The sequence below is a fragment of the Petaurus breviceps genome, unplaced genomic scaffold, assembly GCF_028583685.1.
Source record: "Petaurus breviceps papuanus isolate PSGF00001 unplaced genomic scaffold, PetGlider_PUasm1.0 174, whole genome shotgun sequence".
Taxonomy (NCBI): domain Eukaryota; kingdom Metazoa; phylum Chordata; class Mammalia; order Diprotodontia; family Petauridae; genus Petaurus; species Petaurus breviceps.
Genome location: NW_027185761.1, coordinates 65,560,068 through 65,581,581, shown reverse-complemented (window position 1 = coordinate 65,581,581; position 21,514 = coordinate 65,560,068). Strand labels below are relative to the sequence as shown.

The 21,514-nt window shown below is 42.8% G+C and overlaps 1 protein-coding gene across 1 annotated transcript in view; it reads right to left on the bottom strand.

Moving 5' to 3' along the window:
• ERC2 (ELKS/RAB6-interacting/CAST family member 2) overlaps positions 1-21,514 on the bottom strand; it is a 1,053,591-nt gene that overhangs the window by 599,071 nt on the left and 433,006 nt on the right. The window contains exon 10 of the mRNA XM_069084575.1: positions 17,337-17,530. Coding sequence (XP_068940676.1) covers positions 17,337-17,530 — 194 coding nt within the window. The remainder of the gene's footprint in view (positions 1-17,336; positions 17,531-21,514) is intronic.

Here is a 21,514-nt window from a genome sequence, read left to right as displayed (position 1 = left end):
AAAGGGGACCTGAGTAATGTGCCTTCCATGGCAAGTCCCTTTGGGAAGGTCCTGGATGGGAAGAAACCAGTCAGCTAAGCACTGGCTCCTGGCTCCCCTGCTCCCCAGCAAAGATCCCACTTCTGCTCTAAATATAGACCTGAGACGTCTTGCTGCCTACTCTGTAAATCAGGGGAAACGAGTCTTTCCACCCCTAAGAAAATATTTGCACCCACAGCAAAATCAGAAAATTTTTGGCTTTCCCCCAGTTGGCCTTTGGTACAAACTTTTCTGACATTTCACCAAAAACAGCAGCAGCTGTTAAGAAGCAATTTTAAGAGGGAAATGCTTTTCTGACCTGCAGATAACTTCCTTCATCCATATGTAATATATATACATATATACATGCAAATACGTTTGTGATATATAGGATTATAGATTTATATACACTTAATTACATATACTATATACACATATATAATATATACACATGAATTATTATTTGTATATATGATCTATATATGTAACAATTGTGTATTATATACATAATACTATCTGTATTGCATATATATATATATATAAACTGTGTGTGTACTTAATATGTGTTTTGGGTATGTGTGTCTGTATGAATGCACATACTTATGTATGTATATATAAACCCTGAGAGTCAGCACAGAAAAGCAGCTCTGCCCCTGACATGTCCTGGCTGATGACTGTGGGCAAGTCCATTCACCTTTCAGCATCTCATGCAACTTTCCGACATTGTAAATTACAGAAGTGTCCATTAGCATCAGTGGAAGGAGTATCCACTGTGGGATTTCCTCACCATGAGGAAATCAAAACACACACATGCACACAAGCACATGCACACAATCTCTCTCACACCCCCACAATCTCACATGTAACCACAATGGTGTAAATGGAAAGAACAATGACAAAACAGCTGGATTGAGACTGGCCACTATAAAGTTACACTGATCAAAGAAAGGGGAGAGGAAAGCCCCTTCCTCCCTCCTTCCCTTCTTTATCCTCCTCCCCTCCCTCCCTCCCTCCCTCTCTCCTTCCTTCCACCTTCTCTCTCTGCCCTCCCTCCTCCATCCCCTTTTTCCTTCCCTCTTCCCTCCCTCCATAGTTCCCAAGCCCTCCCTCCTTCCTCTCTTCCCATTTTTCCCCCTTTCTTTCCCCTCTCTCCTTCCTTTCCTCCCTCCTTCCCTCTCTCTCTCCTTCCCCCTCCCCTCTCACTCCTTTCAGGTACAACCACCCAGGTTCTATCAGACCTGCTTGGTGTCTTGGCTAGTTTTGCTGAATTGTTCTTTTTTCCTCTATTTATTTTCAGTTTTTTTCTTATAAGCTATGGGTTTCTGGGAGAAGAGAGGGATGCACCAGGAGATGCAGATGATATAAAATCTAAAGTCAGAAATAACATTTATTCTGCATACACATACGCATGTACTATATGTGTCTATAAATGTGTGTCTGCTCACACACTCACACACACATACGCACATATAAGTGGCTAGATGAACTGTATGGTAGCTCCCATCTCCAAGCTCTATGTTCCTGCTTGTCCCCGACACCTCATTTTTCTGGAGTTTCCTGATATCCTGTAAAGAGTCAGGGTATCCCCAGCCTGCCTCACTCTTTTCTTAACACACAGACCCAGTGGCCATCTATCTTGCATGACCATGAGGACCCCCCTGGTTCATTTTCTCTTCATGATCCTTGCAGAGATGCAGAACCAGGCTGTGCAGGAGGACTGCCCCCAGCAGAGCAGGACCAAGCAGGCCAGGACACCCCAGGCATGCCAGGATACCCAGGGCAAGGAACTCTCTGTGTTTTCTTTGGCCATGGACCTCCAAGAAGACTGACTTCATCTTTAACCAGAGGAATGAGGGGCTGTGAACACAATGTTTGGCTTTGGAAGAAACCTAACAAAGAGAGAGAGGAGGTTTTGAAGTCACTCTCTAACAGGGTGTTAATGTGTGTTGCCAGGCATCAGTCTCAACAAAGGCAGGTTTGCACATGAAGGAGACATGTGGCCGTCCATACACAGACCTTCCCTGAAATATGGACTACACATGTGGAAAGAGCCACTGGGGAGGCAGGGAGGCGGGGAGGCAGAGAGGACTCTCCCAGGATCCATTTTTATTGCTAATTACCATAGGCCATTGTCTAGATCAGCCCCACCCCATAAGGTCCTCTGCCAACAGTCACACAAGCCCACTGAAGCAGTGACCAAGCTGTCCCTCCACTCCATTCACATCTGTAAAGGGGACGGATGTGCAGATGGGCCTTGCAACAGGGCAGATGATCTTAGGTACTTACCAGCTTGGCTTTTCTCTGACTTTTCTGTTATAAATGAAATTTGCCAAAGGCGAAAGGCAAAGGAGGAGAAAGGAAGGAAACATGAAACAGATTGAGAAGACTGCATGTACAACCTGACACATCTGCTCAGGTTTGGGGTTTGGGGTTTTTTTTTAACTAAGTATATAAGAATTGTTAAAATGCAAGTGCGGGTGGCAACAAGTCTCTTGACAGAAAAGAACTCTTTTTGTGGTGGCAAAGAATTGGAAATTAAGGGGGTGCCCATCAATTGGGGAATGGCTGAACAAGTTGTGGTATATGCATGTTATGGAATACTATTGTGCTATAAGAAACAAGGAGCAGAAGGACTTCATATTTACCTGGAGAGGCTTATATGAACTGATGCTGAGTGAGAAGAGTAGAACCAGGAGAAATTTGTACACAATTACAGACACAATGTATGTGTGATGACCAACTTGGATAGACTGGACTCTTCTCAGCAATGCAGTGATTTGAGTCAATCCCAAAAGAATCATGATGGAGAGAAATGTGTGCATCCAGAGAAAGAACTAGAAAGAACTGAGTTTATATCCAGATGGAAGCAAAATACCTGATCTTTTTCCTTTTCTTGTTTGGTTTTATGTCCTCTTTACCATTTTTCATTCCAGCTGGTACAATCCGTCTTTACAACCTGACTAAAGTCTAATGTGAAAGTGTTTACAGATCCTATACTTGACTATATGCCTCCTTGGGGGGGAGGGAAGGGACGGGGACAAAACGTGAAACTCAAGGAATTGTGGAATTGAATCCTGTAAACTAAAAGGAAACAGATTAATTTTAAAAAATTAAATTTAATTTAAAAAGAAAAGAGCTCCATTCAGGCCCAAAGTCTTCTACCAGCAGATCTTCTCAGAATTTGGGAGAAGGGGGGGAAACCCATGTCAAAAACAAATGCCTAATTATACAAAAGTTAACTAGAAGTCACATAACAAAAACACACTGGCTGGGGATCTGATATTTGTTCAAATGTTGTGTTTTCTTTTTCCTGGTAAACTCAGACAAGTTAAGAAAAGCAGCTTCATCAATCTGGGCATCTGTCAAAGCCCATTTAAGCCCTGGAAAGTCATTGGCTTTTCTCTTCCCAAGATGACCTGTCCACTGGGTGACATATCTCTGTTTGATGTAGGGTCAACCCATCCCCAAACAGATGCGCTAATGAACCACAGAAATACAGCTGTCAGGGACCTTAGAGGTCAATGTTGTGGAAACAGAGGCTCAGAGACATCACATGACTTGCCTAATGTCAAACGCGGGATAGAATTGGGATTTACATAGAGGTCTCTGACTCTACATCCAGTCCTGCTTGTACCAAACCATGCTGGGCACACCGACCATCTCTAGCTAGGCATCGCTCCTGTTCTAATGTGATTTAGCACTTAGCACAGGGCCTGGCATTTTTTAGTCACTTAATAAATCTTTGTTGAACTATTAACTGATTCCACAGACATTCCCATCCTTTGGAAAACCAGGAAATGCATTCACTCTCTCTCACTTCTCCCCTTTGCACAAACCACCACATGCAAACAATCTGATATTCTGTTGGCTGAGCCCGGACCCAAAGGTCTGAGGTGTGTGAGGGAAAGATGTTCCTGGACTTAGGGAGGGAAGTACCTAGAAGCACAAAAAAGAACTAAGTTCAGCAAAAAGAAGGAAAGGCAAAACAATAAAGAGAAAAAAGATGCAGGCGGGGTGAACCAAGCCAATCCAAAACTGTGAGCCAATGTCTGGATGACATGTGGCCAGAGGCCTGAGGTCGGACCATCTCGAATGTTTTCTTTTTCCCCTCCATTATTCTTTCTGAGTGTGTCTCTGCCCATATGCACAAATGAAAGACTCTGACTTGCACAAAATTGAACGAGACCCTGGTAAAACTCAGCTTGGCCATTGGTTGTGGGGAATCTTCTCTAGTTCAGTCTTTGAATGAGCCAGCATTAAAGGAAAGACAATCTGGTCTTCGATCATTATTGGTTTGAAGGTGATCAGTCAGTGCCTACTTGGGGGAGGGGGTGTCAGGGAAAGAGAAGTGGCAACCTATCTGTTTTATCACTTCCATAATCCTCAGTGAAGGGACAACTTTAGCATAAAAGATGGGAAGCTTTTTTGATTTCATTTTGTTTGTTTTTCTGAATTACCTTCATGAGAAAGACCTTCAAGAGCCCCCATCTGTATGCGCCAGAAAGAGAAAAGGACCAAGCATTCAACGGTCCTGAAAAATTCAGAAACAGATTGTGGCTGGTGAAGATGCTTTCCCTAGTTCCTGACTGCTGAGATTTCTGCACCTTAACCAGATTTCAAACCTAGAACTATCGGGAAAAGCCAATTCAATCAAAATGGATTGTTTTGTGAAATATTAAGGATTCAAAGACAAAGCAAAAAGCAACTCCTGCCCTCACAGAGCTTACATTCTACATGGAAAGTGGTATAGGGAAAGTAAGGAAATCCATAATTACATTAGTTAAAATCACAGAAAAATATTGTGTATCTAAGAAACCAGTATCTAACCTTGTTTGACCTGAGAAAGAACAACATGTTGACCTAAGCCTTCTGTCTTTAGAAGTTTAAAAACAGGAGCCTGCCTGGAGCTGTGTGAAGGACATTCCCTGACACAACATGCATTGTGTTGATCAATGTCAGCGTCCACGTAGCTAAACCTGAACCCATTTTGAAGGTTGCCCCCATGTGTTACAGCTTCGGTAATTAAAAATTGTCATATGACTAATAAAAACTGAGCTAAAAAGTTAAAATCCAAACAATGGCAGGAAATAACATGTGTGTACAATATGTTACCAACACACTGATAATTTTCAAAAGTGACTTTTTAAAAAAGTATTATAAATCTTTCAAAACACTGTGATTTATTAAGCGAAAGGTCTGAATGGCTCAAGCTATTAAATTCGGCTTTTAAGTCTCAGTGGCACTGCCAAATCTTTTGTTCTTCTGAATTAAATTTAGAAGGCGGCATTCATTTCACAGGGCGCCATGTTTCATTGTTCTTTACTCAAAACTCCGAGATCCTCCAGAGAAAGGCGCTACCTTATCATCTCTTATCACAACAGAGTCACAAAAACAATAACGTCATGTTAGAAGGGACAAATCAAGGAGCAACCCAAAGGTTTGTTTTTCCCTACCTTTCTACACACTCATGTAATGGACCACCCTAGGCAGGAGATGAGGAAAAAACAATGGCCAGAAGAAAACATTACAGAAAAGCATTAAAAACAAGTTTAAGGAACAAGCTGGGCTTAGGAAGGACAAGCATTTAGAAAACAATAAGAAAGCAGAAAGTACTGACCTGGAATTCAAGCTGGTTGTAGCAAGGGAGGAAGCAGCAATTTGGAGAAGCAGAGAGGAAGAAAGGGATGAAGCAGAGAATAAAAGAAAGGGGAAAAAAGCGTTAGTTTCCAAACAGCCAAACCAGGCACTATTAGGCAAATTCATAAGCAAACAATGAGCACCAATCAATGAACCAATATTGACTACGCACCGACTCTGTGCCGGGCACTGGGCTAGGGGCTTCCACTTTATTTCTATCTGATACTCCCCTGGGAAGGCTGTGAGCATACTTGGCAATTTAGGATATCGAGAATTCTCCCCCGGAAGCCAATTTCTGCCTCAGAGGCCCCGGTGCAGCCCCCTCTGATGCAAACCAGAGGTACGCTCAAGGCAGCCAACGGCAGAGTTTGGCCAATTCCGGTATGAATATTTATACAGACATTCCCTATCTGTAGGTCCATAAACTTTTATGATTTAATAAATAGAAGTGGAAATCACAAAGGTAGCATATCTCGTTATAAGCTCAGGGGTCACAAAGATATGATTTGAACCAGCAAGGGCTGAACCAATACATATTCCCTCAGCAATTTCTCTTTTCATGCTTGAAAATTAAAAGAGACTAAGCAATCTGACTATATGGGCCCATCGATCATCATTTTAGGGGTTCGGCAAGCCGTGTGCCTAGGAATGATCCCAGACAGAGTCAGGGTTCTTTTGGGTAAGGCATTCATTCCTCCCCCTTGAGCCCCCTCCCCGTTCTCATGTACCCTCTACTACCATCGCCATCCAGAGCTGAAAGCAGGGCATTTTTTTTATTGTGAAAATAAAGTTCATATTTCATCACCATAAATATCCATGGGTTTAGACTACAATATCTGAAATGCATTTCCAATTAGTCATTAAAAATACTATAATATAAATATATACATGCACATATACACAAATATATGTTAGTGTATAGATTATTATATATAATCTATACTATACCTACATCTATGTATATATGCTATCTATATAATACATACTATCTAATAGATACACACACAAGTATACACACATACCCACACATCCATGTACCATCAGGGTATTTTTCTATTATTATCTTTATCTACTCTTTAGAAATACAAAATAAAAAAAATTAACTCAAAAACTTGTCTTTCAACTATCTTCTACTTGAGATCAGTTCACTTTCTGTACATTTTTTGCTGGGGTTTGTGTCTATGTGTGTTTTGTAGGTTTGTTTCAGGCAGGTGATTTCATCTCTTTGGAAATCTCTCAGCATAGAAAAAAGTTCTCCTCGTGCAGAGTGTCACTCCATCTGTAACTTCTAGGCTTAGAAAAATGACCTGGGGCTCTCTGAGGTTAAGTGACTCACCCAGGGCCACAGAGTTCATATAAATTAGTGGTGAAACTCGAACTCAGATCTTTCCTGATCCCAAGGCCACCCTTCTGCTTCCTAAGCTAGGCTACCTCTCTTCTGGGTCAACCCATTTCTTCCAATGGGTGGAGTCAGTCAAGGTTAAGAAACAATAATAGTCTCATCCATTTGTGTAGGAAGAAAAAAAAAAAGAAGTGAATGATTTTTTTTTTAAAGGAAAATAATACCAGGAAATTTCAAATAGCAGCAAGTATTGACGTTAGTTAAAATCATGGCAAGAAGAGGCTTTCTGATGATTGGACAGTGGTGTCTGGGGCCCTAAGAGCTGCACTGTAGGTGGAGCTTGAACTAGTCCAACCACTGTAGAAATACACCCAAAAAGCTATTCAACTATGCGTCCATCACCTTTGACCCAGCGATATGGTGTCTAGGTCTGTGCCCTGAAGACATCAAAGAATAAAAAAAGAACCTATGAATACAAAGTGTTTATAGCAGCTTTATTTTTATGATGGCAAAGAATTGGAAATTAAAGGGATGCCCTTCAATTGGGGAATGGCTGAATGAGTTGTGGTATATGACAAGATAGGATACCACTGTGCTGTAAGAAATGGTGAGCAGGATGGTTTCAGAGAAATCTGGATCAACTTGAACAGGGAGGGAGAGTAAATTGAGCAGAACTGGGGGAACAATGCATACAACCACATTTTATTTTATTTTATTTTATTTTATTATTTTTGCTTTTTGGAGGGCAATTGGGGTTAAGTGACTTGACCAAAGTCACACAGCTAGTTTTTGTGTTAAGTGTCTGAGTGTTAAATGTCTGATTTGAACTCAGGTCCTCCTGACTCCAGGGCCGGTGCTCTATTCACTGCACCACCTAACTGCCCCTACAACCACATTTTAAAGACAGCTTGGAGAGACCGAGGGCATCTGATGGACACAATGACCAACCACAGCGCCAGAGACCAGGATGAAACATATCATCTGCCTCCAGATGGAAGGAGAAGCACTGGCCTCAGAGGGTAGACTGAGGCATATTCTTTGGGACACGGCTCATGCCGGAACGTGTTTTGTTTGACTATATGTGTTTGTAACAAATTTTTGTTTTTCTTGCTTTTTCAATGGAGGGAAGAGGGAGAAAATTTGGAGCTGAAAATAAAATAGAGAATTCTAAAAGTAAATACAATCTGAACATGGTCACTGAAGCAGTGATTCAGACATGGAAGGGACCCCCGAGGGCATGTAGTTCAATCCTTTCACTCTACAAATGAGGACGCTGAGGCAAAGAAGCATCATATGACTTGTCTAATCGCACAACCTGTAAGTGGCAGAAGTGGGATCCTTCATCTGCACATTCATTCCCATTACGCTGCCCTGTGACCATCCACCAGCAGATGCCATTGACCACTTTGTTCCCCATTAAAGCTCATGTGAAGATGTGGCCTCCCCTGGGCTGAAATGTTAACCTCTCAAAAATGGTGTGAAATCATCTCCAACCAACTCAGCATGAATATATTAATAATGTACTGATGAACTCCAAAGAGAGATCCAGCAGCAAAAATCGTGCATGACAAGCATCCCAGCCCCTCTCTGGAATGACATGCAACAGAAGGAGTCAGTTCTCCCTGTCACATAAAATGCAAAGCCTTTTTACAGCTCATACTTACTTATATACCTCAACTACAGAATGTTTCAGATAAGACTTTGCAAAATCATTTCATGAAATGAGGGGACATGCATGGCACAATGGAAAATGTACTAAGTTTAGAATCAAAGGATCTGGATTCAAATCCTGCCTTTGACACCTCTAATCTCCATGGGTCTCTATGGACTTTACTCCCTGTAAAATGATAGGGTTGGATGAACTGGCCTCTGAGGTCCCTTATAGCTTTAAGAATTTCTGATCCTTTGAGCTCATTGGTATCAGGGATCCCCACTCTGAAAACTCCCTCCACCAAACTGTGTTATCAGCTTGCAGAGAAGTGATAATCCTAGAGAGCTGCCCAGGACATTTGGAAAGTAAGCCACTGAACCCAGGTGTTTTCGACTCTAAAGCTGGCCCTCCGTTGACTCTACTGTGTTGTCTTGTGATTGTCACATAATATCACAAATTGCAGTGGTCTGCTTTTGAAGCAGTGCGTTCTCCTTCCCTAGGAAAGGCTGGTTCACAAGCTACCAGGCATATGGTAGGTGTGATTTCTTGGGCAACATCGCCAAGCTTCAAAAGGCCAAATTAAACAAGGGTCACCAAGCTGACGACATAAAACTTTGCAAAACTCAAAGAAATATTTTAAAATTATTGCCATTATCTTAATAATCACCATTATCATTAATATTGATATTTCAGTGAGAAAACACAACCACTGCCATGCCTTCTTTGCATATATTCTCTTTAGAACTCAGTTTCCTCATCTGTAAGATGAAGGGGGTGAAGTCAATGCCTTCTAAAGCCCCTGCAGCCCTGAATCTATCATTCCCATAATTCTGTGACCCCTTTCTTTCCCACATGATGCCTTAATCTTACTTCAGAAGGACAAGTTAAGACACAGGCTTCCATATTGGTAGAGATCCTACTAAGGGCAGAGACACGCAGTGTGCATTTTTGTTTCTGTTCTTCCTTCTAATAACAGGAGGTTGGTATGAGCCCTGAAAGTCAAACCTATTTGACTTTAATTTAATTTTTAAACATATCTGTAATTTCTTTTGTATCAAGAATTCCCAATGAGGAAACCCTCTCTAGTAATGCACATCAGTACTTGCTCTGCAACTGAAAGCCTGAGTGAGTCACTGGGGGCATGGAGAACTTAAGTTCTTTGGCCAGGAAGCCAGGATGTATGGGGGGGGGGGGGGAGCGGAATTTGAACTGAGTATTCCGATTCCATTATCAGTTTGGAAATGCTGCTCATTTCTATTCCCAGGCACAGTCAGACCCTGCATTTATATACTCTCTAGTACATTACCAGGGTGTTGTTTTCTTTCTTTAAACTCTACTTGAACCAAGAATGGGTCTATAAGCAGGAAAGCGGCCCTTCCAGGAGCCTGCACTCAGGAACCAGGAGAAGGAAAACATTGAAAGCAGATATCCTTGGATTGCAGACATCAGCTTGGTTGACAGGTAAGAGACCCAAGAAGTCAAGATGTCATGAAAAGGAAACCAGTTGACCACCCAAAAGATGCCTGCAGGTTACCCAGGGGCACAGGTAATTTGCAAAGCAGACTCTAATGCCTAATTATGCTAATGGAAAAATGAAAAGAACACTCCTTCCACAAAGCATTGAAGAGCCTGTTCATGAGTGCACATCCTGGTGTCCTGGCTATGAGAGTTAGCAATGGCGGAGTCGACCCAAATGGGAACAGAAGGCAGCTTCAAGAAAGCAAAGAATCCATTTGGATAAAAGTGGGATGTGGGGTTCTGCTACAGGGAGCCAGCAGGCTCTCTGTCCAACATCTTCCCTTGCATGTGACCGATACCAGGACCAGCTTGGCTGGGTCAGTCCCATTTCACATGGGTGACTGCAGAATCTGTTCAAAACCAATTTCCAATCTCTGGATCGCAGACTTAATTACAAACATCCCTCCGCAATGTTGGAATGGAGATATCTGTCCCCACAGCTCAGAGATCTGCAGCTTCCCAATCTTATAAGCTATGAATTTTAGGGTCAGAGCCAAGAACATGAGATATGGCCCAATCTGAAGGAGGCCATCTCATAATGCAAGGGAGAAGTGAGGGGCTGAAGCCACATGGAGCCCAGCAGAGAGTGCTTTGCAAAAGCAGGCTGTTTCCTTTCTCAAAGGAGCCATGCTAATCCACCACCCCACCCCTGCGCCTGCCTTCATGTGTGCTGGGGCTTAAGCAAAGATGCCACAAGTATGTCCCCTGTTGCACTCAAGACAAAGGAGGCAAGAGAGGAAGGACAGAGCTGGTTCCCACCACAGGCTTTGGGAATTACAATGCCTGGAAGGCAGCAGATTTAAGGAGAGACACATAGAGGGAGATAAGGAGAATGTGTAGAAAATACATAAAGATAAATGCCTGTAAAAATCCCTGTCGTCCTAATGCACACCAGATTGAAGAAATAAAAAATGTTAATACCCCCTGGTGATTTAAAGGCCCCATCCATTTAGGACCTGTTTTCTTCACTTGAAAATAATGTTATGTATACAATACCTGATAACTAATTAGCATTCCTCTGGGTTTCTTTTTTTATATGAAAGCAATTTATAAGAGGTCATTAGGCCTCCAAATCCCCCTGAGGGAGAAGAAAACAGCACACATTACTGCTTATGTTTTGGAATGGTTAAAAATGGGATGACTGGGCCTTAGTGATCTAGAAATCAGAATGATCTCAGTTTCATCTTGACTTTGAAAACTTCCTGGTTATGCTGTCATGGACACAGACTGAGGGCAGCCTGGTTTGGTGAGAAGGCTGGCAGATCTGAGACCGATTCCAGCAAATCTGACTCAGTCATTCAACAAGCATTGATTGAGCACTTAACTGCATGCCACACACTATGTTAAGTGCTGGAGACACAAAGAAAGGGACAAAAGGTTCCTGCTCTCGAGGAGCTTGTATTTTAATGAGGGGACATATATAATCTGTGTACAACATGACAGTCTGCCTTGGGAGTAGACTTTTCCTGGCTGAGAAGTCTCCAAAAAGAAGAAATCACCCTTCTGAAACACAGGTCTGATATGGACGGACGGACACACACACACACACACGCTAGGGACATCACTTAACCTCTCAGCCTGTTTCCTCATTTGTATGTTAATGGTGGAGGTCCCCAAGTCAGGAGGTCAATCATACCATTCCACTTAAAGGAAGGTATAAGACTGTATTCCCTGATACATAAACCAGGTGGAAATAGATAATTGATTAGTTATCAATTAATCAATCAAAGTCTGTATACAGAGTCTTTCAACATCATGAAATGAATAGGAGAGATACTGCTGGGTAGCCTTTCCCAGATGAATGAGGAATTTGAATATACCCTGGGGATTGATATAAAACCTGGATCCAGGAGAGAGCAGCCCAGCCTAAGCCCCTGTGGGGGCGCGAGGCCAGGGAGTCCAGGGCTAACTCTGGGACCCTGCACTGCTCAGCCACTTGATCTCTTGGCATTCTGGGCCCCCTCTCTAAGTTTCACATAAGGTTCTTCTCTGCAGCTCTGGAGGAAGCTTCCCTCCCTACCCCAGAACATCCCAGGGTGAGAGAAGCGGACACCTTCCCTCCCCTGTCCCAATGGCAGCGATACATGCAAGGCAAGGGGCTGGCTCGGCTCTCCACACCCCTGAGAGGCCAGCAGCGAGGCCAGGCCAGGGCTGTGCCCACCCCGCGCCAGTCCCGATGCTTCTTCCTCCTGAAATGGCTCGGACCTCCTGACTGATGCTGCCCAGGCTTCCACATGAGCGCCTCCCACCCCCGCCTTGGACCTGCTCTTTATAGACACATTTAGTACCCACATCCGTGTGCACATGCATGTGTGTGTGCACATGTGAGCGGCTGTATTTTCCCTCAGCAGAGCGCAGTGACTGATGCACTGATTGTCCCTATTACCCTGTCACTGCCTGCCACCACAGCGCCTTTCAGAGGGGCACAGTGGAGGGATGTCTGGACTCAGAGTGAGGGAGTTCCTTCTCTCCAGTTCTCACCCTGCGACCTTGGGTAAGCTGCTTCACCTGGCTGGGCCTCAGGCCCCTCATCTACAAAATGAGGGGATTGGATGCCCTCTAAATGTGCTTTAGGATGGAGGGGAAAGTATGATGCGGAAGAAGGAAATAAGCATTTATTAGGCACCTACTGCACTCCAGGCTTAAGTGCTTCAGAAATATCATCTCATTTGCCCCTTAACCACTCTGCAAGGCAGGTACCGGCCTTTGTTTGAAGAAACTGAGGCAGAACAGGGGGGATGCCATTTTCTCAGGGTCACACCCCTAATAAGTGCCTGAGGCTGCATTCAATCTTGGGTCCTTGTGACTCCAGGCCCAGCACTCTATTCATTGAGCCACCAAGATGCCTCAATTGGCAAAAGAAAGGCATTATCAGGGAAATGGAGACAGCGGCTGCTCTGCTGCTCCCTATAATTCGAGGCTACCTGGCTTCCCAAAAGCTCTCTTTGTACTTTCAAACTGACGCAATCAGATCTAGAGCAAAGGCTCTGACCCTGGAGTCTCCAGACTTATGCTGGAATAACATTTTGACAGCTGCATTTCTATAGAATCGGTTTTCTTGGCATCCCTATGTTTAATATTTTATGTATTTAAAAATATTATTTTGAGGAATCCATAGGCTTTGCTGGATGGACGGCCCAATGGGGCTAGAACCAGATGCATGATAAGAGCCCTTGTTTTAGCAGTAGTGGTTCAGCGGACAGAGCAGGGGTTTGGAGTCAGGAAGGCCCAGGTCCAAGTGTCACCCATGATGCACGCGTGGAGCGTGGCCCTGGGTGAGGCCCTTGGAGCCTTCACTTCCTGAGCTACAGAAGGCGGACATTAGTGCCTTTTCCATGACTCAGAGACTTTGAACAACAAGAGGCTGAGGGCCCCTCAGGATCACACAGCCATTGTGGGTCAGCAACAGAACTTGAACACAGGCCTTCTGGGCTTCAAGGCCAGGGCTCTGCCCACCCCGCGCCAGGGCTCTATCTATGATAAAGATTCTGTTCTAAGCCACTTTATAGCTTGGAGGCTGGAGAATTGCCTTCCTTGACTAAGCACCAATGGTTTTAATCATCTCAATTGGACTCCTGGCCATTTGGCTCCACTGACGTCCTCAGTATAAATGAACATGGAATCCCACCAGTGTTGGAGTGAGCACCTCTGTGAAAGAGTACTCTATTGTCTTTAGTCATTTTTCAGTCATGTCTGACTCTCCATGACCCTATTTGGGAGTTTCTTGGCAGAGATACTGGACCAGTCTGCCATTTCCTTCTCCAGTGCATTTTACACATGAGGAAACTGAGGCAGAGTTAAGTGATTTGCCCAGGGTCACACAGCTAGTGTCTGAGGTTGAATTTGAACTTGGGTCCTCCTGACTCCAGGGCTGGCACTCTATCCACTGTATCACCTAGCTGCTGAGATCTCCCTGAGTCTAGAAGAATTTCCATTTTAAGAGAGGTCAAAAAGAATTCTGCTTCTTGGACTGGATTGGACTAGATGGCTGTGGAGGTGGCTTTCAGCTTTCAAATTCAATGACCCCGTAATTTTACTCCAGACCAGAGACCCCTGTAGGATCATAGAACTTGTAGCTAGAAAGTAATTTTGAGATGTTTTAGCCTAACTCCCTCACTTTACACAATCAGTAGGGGCTGTGAAGAGTTAAGGGACTTGAATATGGTATATGACACAGCTGGGAACTATCTGAGGAAAGATTTGAACCCAGGACCTCTTACTAAAATCCAGAAGTTTGCATGGGGGTTCCATATGCTTTCTGTTGTAGTATAAACTTGGTCTCAAGATTCTGAATAGCTTGAGGTGAAGACATTGTTGCAACGAATTTATAAGCCTATATCCACAGCCCAGTTGAGGAACCAGACCTGTCCAGATTATGATGTGGGAAAGAGAGCAGACCTCAGAGCCAAAATGACAGGGGTTCAAGCCTCACCTCCAACCTATGTTGGATGCATGAACTTGGACAAATAATTTAACCTCTCGGTGTCCAAGGCAACTCTCTAAGATTCAAAGCTGGAGATCAGGTGATAACGTACGTTGCTGGAGAGAGTTCCAAATAAAAGTGAAATCGTGGTGCCAGACCACCGAACTTTCTGCTCTACCTGCCATCATGCTCCTGTCTGAAGCCAGAAGCATCAAGCTTTTATTGGACTTGAATAAAAACCATAGAGAAAAGACCTCAGGGACCATCCAATCCAAATCCTCCCCAGGAGGGCTCCCTACAGCAATGAAATCTGGGGACCAGAAAAAATAATGCCCAGAGCACTGGGCTGTAAGGTGATCTGCCCAGAGTGTCTGTTGTCACCCACCTCTACATATCAAGGGCCCAGCATTTCATCAGCATGGGAACTCTTTCTACCTGGGCTGAGTGACCCACTTGTCATTGGAGACAGCTGGTCAAGGCTCAGCAATCTGTCCATGGTCACACAGCTACTAAGTGTCAGATGTGAGACTTGGCCCCTGGTCTTCCTGACTCCAAGTAGAACATGCTGTCCCTTCTACATACAGTTTCTCTCCTGTCCATAGGTCTGTCCACATATCTACTGAAACAGTGTCTTATGTGCGATGCTGAATTGAATGTAGAAGAATGTCCTACCTAGATGCAAAGCCCATTCCAAGTCCTGTGTCTGTGGTGAAGTCTTTCCAGACCACTCCCCCATCACCCACCTACCCCGTAGCCCCTACCCACTAAGCCCCTCTCATCTGAACTCCTGCAGAGTTCAGTGTCTGCATCATTCATTGGGACCTGACCAGCCATAGCCTGGCATTGCTAGTGATTAATGTTGAGTATATTAGCTGTGTCCCAAGCCAGAGGAGAAGTTTCTGCATGGCAGCAACTAGACATAGTACCTGGGAGCTCCAAGATGCAGCCATGTCATGACTGCTGACTGACTTTCCTTATTATTATGGAGTTCTTTGTACTCGGCACAATGCCAAAAATGTGGTAGGCACTGAACAAGTGCTTGGTGATTGAAGGATACTTTCAAGAGTAATTTCCCATAAGAATCCATGGACCACAACCCCAGTGTTGGGAGGTAGATGGAGCAGGAAGCAGTGCCCCCTTTTACGTATTAGGAAACAAAGGAAGGAGGATCAGAGATCAAATGTCTTGGCCAAGGTCACATGTCCAGCCAATATTGGTTCTGCAAGGAAGACTCTTTAAGAGAATAATTCCAATATCCCTCTAATTTTGGCATGGGAGATGACAACTACATTCTTTCTCATTCATCAGATTTTTTTTCTTTCTATCTCTTCTCTGTCTCTGTTTCTGTCTCTCTGTCTCTCTCTCTCTCCTCTCTCTTTGTCTCTCTCTCCTCTCTTTCTTTTCTCTCTATCTCCTCTCTCTCTGTCTCTGGCTCTCTGGCTCTGTCTCTCTGTCTCTGTCTCTGTCTCTCTCTGTCTCTCTCTGTCTCTCTCTCTGTCTCTGTCTCTGTCTCTCTCTCTGTCTCTGTCTCTCTCTGTGTCTCTCTCTCTGTCTCTCTGTCTCTGTCTCTCTCTCTCTCTCTCTCTCTCTCTCTGTCTCTGTGTGTGTGTCTGTGTCTCTGTCTCTGTCTCTCTGCTGTCCAAAGGTGGAATAGACTACCTCATGCTATAGGGTTTCCCCCCCTGGAGATCTTCATACAAAGAAAGCAATAAGTCACAGAGGGGATTTTTTTTATAGAGATAGAAATTGGGACGCATGACCTCTGAGATTTGTTCCACCTCTGGGATCCTGGGATTCATTGCTGAAGGCATTTGTCCTCTCCCTGGGATGGCAGGGAAACCAAAATTCCCAGTGAACACACCCAATAGTTTGGAAAATTCCCTCTCTGCTACTTATACTCCAAGAGAACTTCCTGGGGTTGAAAGGTTGAATAACGACAGGCAGACACCTGGATCTTCCTGACTCTAAGCTCAGTTCACTGTCAGATTGTCTCCCCCAACCAAGTTTTCCAATAACTTCTAAAAATGTGATTTGTTTTTCCTTTGGGGAATCAATCAACCACCATTTATTGGCCACTAATTATGTACCAGGCACTGTGTTAAATGCCAGAAATTTAAAGACATAAGTCCCTACCGTAAAGGACTTTCCATTCTAATTAGAATTCCATTCTAATATCCATATATAAGTATATACATAATGCATCCGCATAAGTACATGATAGATTGGGAAGGAGGAACTAGCAGCTTCATGTAGAAGGTGATACGTTACATGAGCTGCCTCCCTAAGGCAACCAAAGATTCCAAGAGGGGGAGACAGGACTACTGATTCTCCGAATCTTGTGCCAAACACCAAGACGTAGCAAAAAGTCCCAGTAAAAACAAATCAAGTTACTTTCCAAACACACAGACCACTTGTCCTGTCTGCCCATATCCCATGGCTATGTTGGGATAGGACTCGTAATTTTACTCCCAGGTGCGAAAGCTCCCTCTACCAAGACAGCACAGCAACCTACTCTAGAACATAGTCTTAAGAGACTTGGCCAAGGTCACCCGACTGAATGTATCAGAGGCAAGATTCCAACCCAGGTTTGGAGGGTTTTTTGTTTGTTTCCAAGACACACTCTCTGTGATCTTTACCATTCAAATTAAGTGTTCCATGAGATGTGGGATTTTTCGCTCCAAGGGCAACTCAAGCTACAGAAATTCAACCAGAGATTTCATTTTTTAATTTAATCGTGTAAAACCTACCTTTCGAGTTCAGCAATTTTCTTGTCTTTATCATTCTTTTCATTCTCCACCTCCTTGAGGATTTCCAGCAGCCTGTCAACCTCTGCTTGGGCTTTGCCACATTCATCACGGTAATAAGACGCCTCTTTGTCCAACTGCTTCATTCGATCTGCAAATTCAGGGTTCATCCTGGAGTCTTCTTCAACATTATGAGCCTTTGACATTATGTTGTTAAGGAATAATCAAGACAACAGTTTAGAATGGTAAGAGGTGGAAATACTGAGGGCCAAGCAAGTCAACTCATAAAATATTAAAAAAAAAAAAAGGATTTTGGGTGTCCTGTCAGTTGAAAAAGAAAATGTTGCTAAGTGACAGGAAGCAGACATCACCTTGTTAGTCTGAAAACAGTCATAGAACCTGAGTTTATACAATTTATTTTTAAGTAGATTTTCCCAAGGGATGGAAGAAGTTTCATTTCTGTAAGAAATTAAGACATTTGCTTTTATTTGTCTTCAAAAATAAAATAAGATACAAGTGATCCTGGACAAAGACAACTTCATTAAATTTCTACCGCCCATAAGCAAGTGAGTCCTACAAATTGTACTTCCATTTCCCTGTAGAAAAATGTCTACGATTTTGTACTATTGTTATTTGTCACATGTCCAACTAAATTTACAAGTTCCTGGATGTAGAACTTGTAATCAGGTCTTATTTAAACTTGGCATATCCCCTCGGGGCCTAACAACACGTTTTGCAAACATTAAGTATATAAGAACTTTTTATTCTGTTGGTATGTACAGGGGATTTCATTAGGGTGGAGAGAGAACCCTCAGTGTAGAAACTCCTTCCTTTAAAAAAAAATTGCCAATGCTCTTCTGTAACAACATCGTAGAAGCTGTCAGAGCATATATGTTTACATTGATGTCTGCTTCTTAAATCACTTGCCCATGGTCACTCAGCTAGCATGTGCCAAAAGCAAGACTTGAATTTAGGTCTTTTTGTGTCCAAAGTCAATCACCTTTCAACCAATATGATTTAAATTGAAAGTGGTTGATTGGCCACTGAAGATAAACTATCTGGTTTGATCAGATGTAAGCTACCTATGGGCAGAGACTCTTCCTTCTTTCCCATCTTCTTTCTGTCTTTCCTTCCTTTCTATCTTCTTTCCTTTCCTCCCTCCTTCCTTCCTTTCTTCCTTGCTACATTTTTTCCTCCCTCCTTTCTTCCTTCCCACATTTCTTCCTTCCCTCCTTTTTTCCTTCCTTCCTTCTCACCTTTCTTTTCCTCCCTTCTTTCTTTCCACTCACCTTTCTTCCTTCCTACTTCATTCCATCTCTCCTTCCTTTTCTCTTGTCTTCCTTCCCTCCCTCCGTCCTTTCTTCCCTCTTATCTTTCTTTCCTCCCCCTTCTTTCCCACTAACTTTTCTTCCTTCCTACCTTCCTTCCCTCCCTCTTTCCTTTCCTCCCTTCTTTCCTTCTTTCTTCATGTTGTCTTTATATTCCTAGTACCCAATGCAATGTTTGACACATAGTAGACATTTAAATTAATGAATGTCTATTGCATTAAATTGAATTGACTTTTGATTCCAATCGTTTCAATGGACCATGGTGGTTGAAATGAAAATACCAATCTCCCATGGTAGATGTTTCTAAAGGTAACCATGAAGGGATTTTCACTGACTTTTAGACCCATTAATCCTTTTCTTTTTTAATGTCTCAACTGGTCACCCTCAACCTGAAATATCAGAACGATGGAGAAGCACGTGAATACAGACCTGCAAACACATGCATGAGTGGGGGACACAACCATGGACAACAACAGACATCATGAACATGACAAGAATAACACTGCAGGGTCACTTGCAGCCAAAGCATCCCAATTTGGCTGAAACTGTCCCAGACAGATGGCGACAAGGAGGCAGAGCAGTGTTTAGCCTACCCCTTGTTTCCAATTATTCCTAAATGACTTCTTCAAAGAGCAGGCAGGAGAAAAACAAGGGCTTTAACCACAGTGTACATTCAACAGAGGAACGTCAGAAAACTTTTTTTCCCCTTTAAAATCCACAGATCAAAATAATAAAACGTTGAGCCGTTTGAGAACGTAGGCCATTCTGCTAGCCGATTATGTCCAGCAGGGGTGTTGATTAGGATATGTTTGTTGGAATTTCAAGGGAGGAACAAGGTAAGCAAGCTACAACCAAGAAGGGAGTTGGAGGAAACATGCGTGGTTAGAAAAAAATCCAAACGAATCTACTACTGGGAAAAGGTTGACACTCTTTGCAATGATTTAGTAGAAAAATAAAATTCCAAAACTTAGTATAAACAGAAATAACTCTTGCATTTATAGCAGAAATAACCATTGTATTAAAAATGAAATTGGTTGCATGTAACATATTACTTAAGCATGAGGATAAGAAAGGAAATCATTTTGCTTTCAAGTTCCATTCCTCTGATGAAAGAGCTTGATTTTTCCATGGACCCAGCTATGAGTAAAAAGGGGGACAGGAAGCACATAGGCCAAGCATAAGCATTCTCAGGTGACCTTTGGGTTAGAGTGGGAGTTCCTGACAAGCAGGGAGAGTTCTCTCTTGGCTTTTGTGTCCCCAGAACCTAAATCACTGTCCTACGAATATTAGGCAACTAGTGTTTTGTACTTTTTTTTCATTGAGTTGAAACATGCCTCTCATATCCCCAAAAAATATAAATTTGTGGCCATTCCTCTAACCTATTCTACATGTTGAGTTGAAGCTGATTATCTGACTTTTAAAAAAAACTATCAGAAAATTGTTCATTGGGAACCTAGTCCTTTGGAAGTCTATATTTTAAAATATATTTTTGTAATTATTTTAACATATTCATCTCAACCTAAAGAAAAATAGATACAATTTATACTTATGCCTCCAACTATAAGTCCCATGAAATTTCTTTTTACTTAGCATATATTTTGGTTATATGTTCTGTATAATTCATATGTGTTTGTATTGTTTCTGCAGGTAAAGCATGAAAAGAACTTTCATTGTTGTCTTTGTACCCCAGCGCCCAGGATGGCACCTGGTACAAACAATGCACTTGTTACATATTTGTTGATTGATAGATTAATCTAGTTGTGAAATTTGTAATCAAAAATCAGTTAATATTGGGGCAGTCAGGTAGCACAGCGAGTAAGAGCACCAGCTCCAGTGTTGGAATGACCTGGAGATCGAATCCCGGGCTCAGACACTTAGCACCCACCCAGAAACACCTGGCCGTGTAACCTTGAGCAAGTTACTTAACCCCAATTGCTTGGGGGCGGCCAGGTGGCTCAGCGAGTAAGAGCACCGGCTCCAGTGTCAGGATGACCTGGATCAAATCTAGGCTCAGATACTAAGCACCACACCCAGAAATAACTGGCCGCGTAACCTTGAGCAAGTTACTTAACCCCAATTCCTTTAAAAAAAAATCAGTTAATATCAGAGAGAGCTGTAACCAGGAAGCAGTTAAAACTTGGGAGATGCTAGAAAATGGCTAAAAATGGGAGATACCATTTTAAAATCACCTTCACTTTTAGAATGTTGTTAGTAATTTTTATCAGTCACACAAAAAAAGGCCAATACCATAACTATCTTTGAAGGTGAAGTTTCTTAATCTACCTGGGGTCCGTAATGTTTATTATTTTGATAACTGTATTTCAATATAATCAGATCTTTTGTGATCCTGTGTATTTGATTGTATTCATTCAAAGCACAATTCTGAGAAGGGGCCCATAGACTTTGCCATCCTACCAAAGGGGTCTATGTCACAAAAATGATCAAGAACTCTCTCATTTAAACAGTTTCCTTAAAAATTTGCCCTAAAAAGGAAAGGGGAAATTATTTTTTTTTAGTTTTTGAAAAATTCTTTTTTAAAAAAGGCAAAAACATATATCAATGCTTGTGATTAAAATTCAAAATTATTCTCTTCAGTTTGCTTCTGGGCCCCCCAATGATACAGGGGGATAGGGATTAGGTCTGTGATTTCATTGATATCAGGAACTCCTCGGACAGGAATCTTCTCCTACCTATGCAGGCTCTCTTCAATGTATATAGTCGCAGAAGGCTCCCTTGAGCTCTAATGGAGACTTAACCAAGTTCCCACCATCAGCATGTGTCAGGTAAGAGCTAAACTCAGATAATCTGTGAGTTCAAACCAGTTAGTTCTCTGTTCACTTAACCAAGACAGAC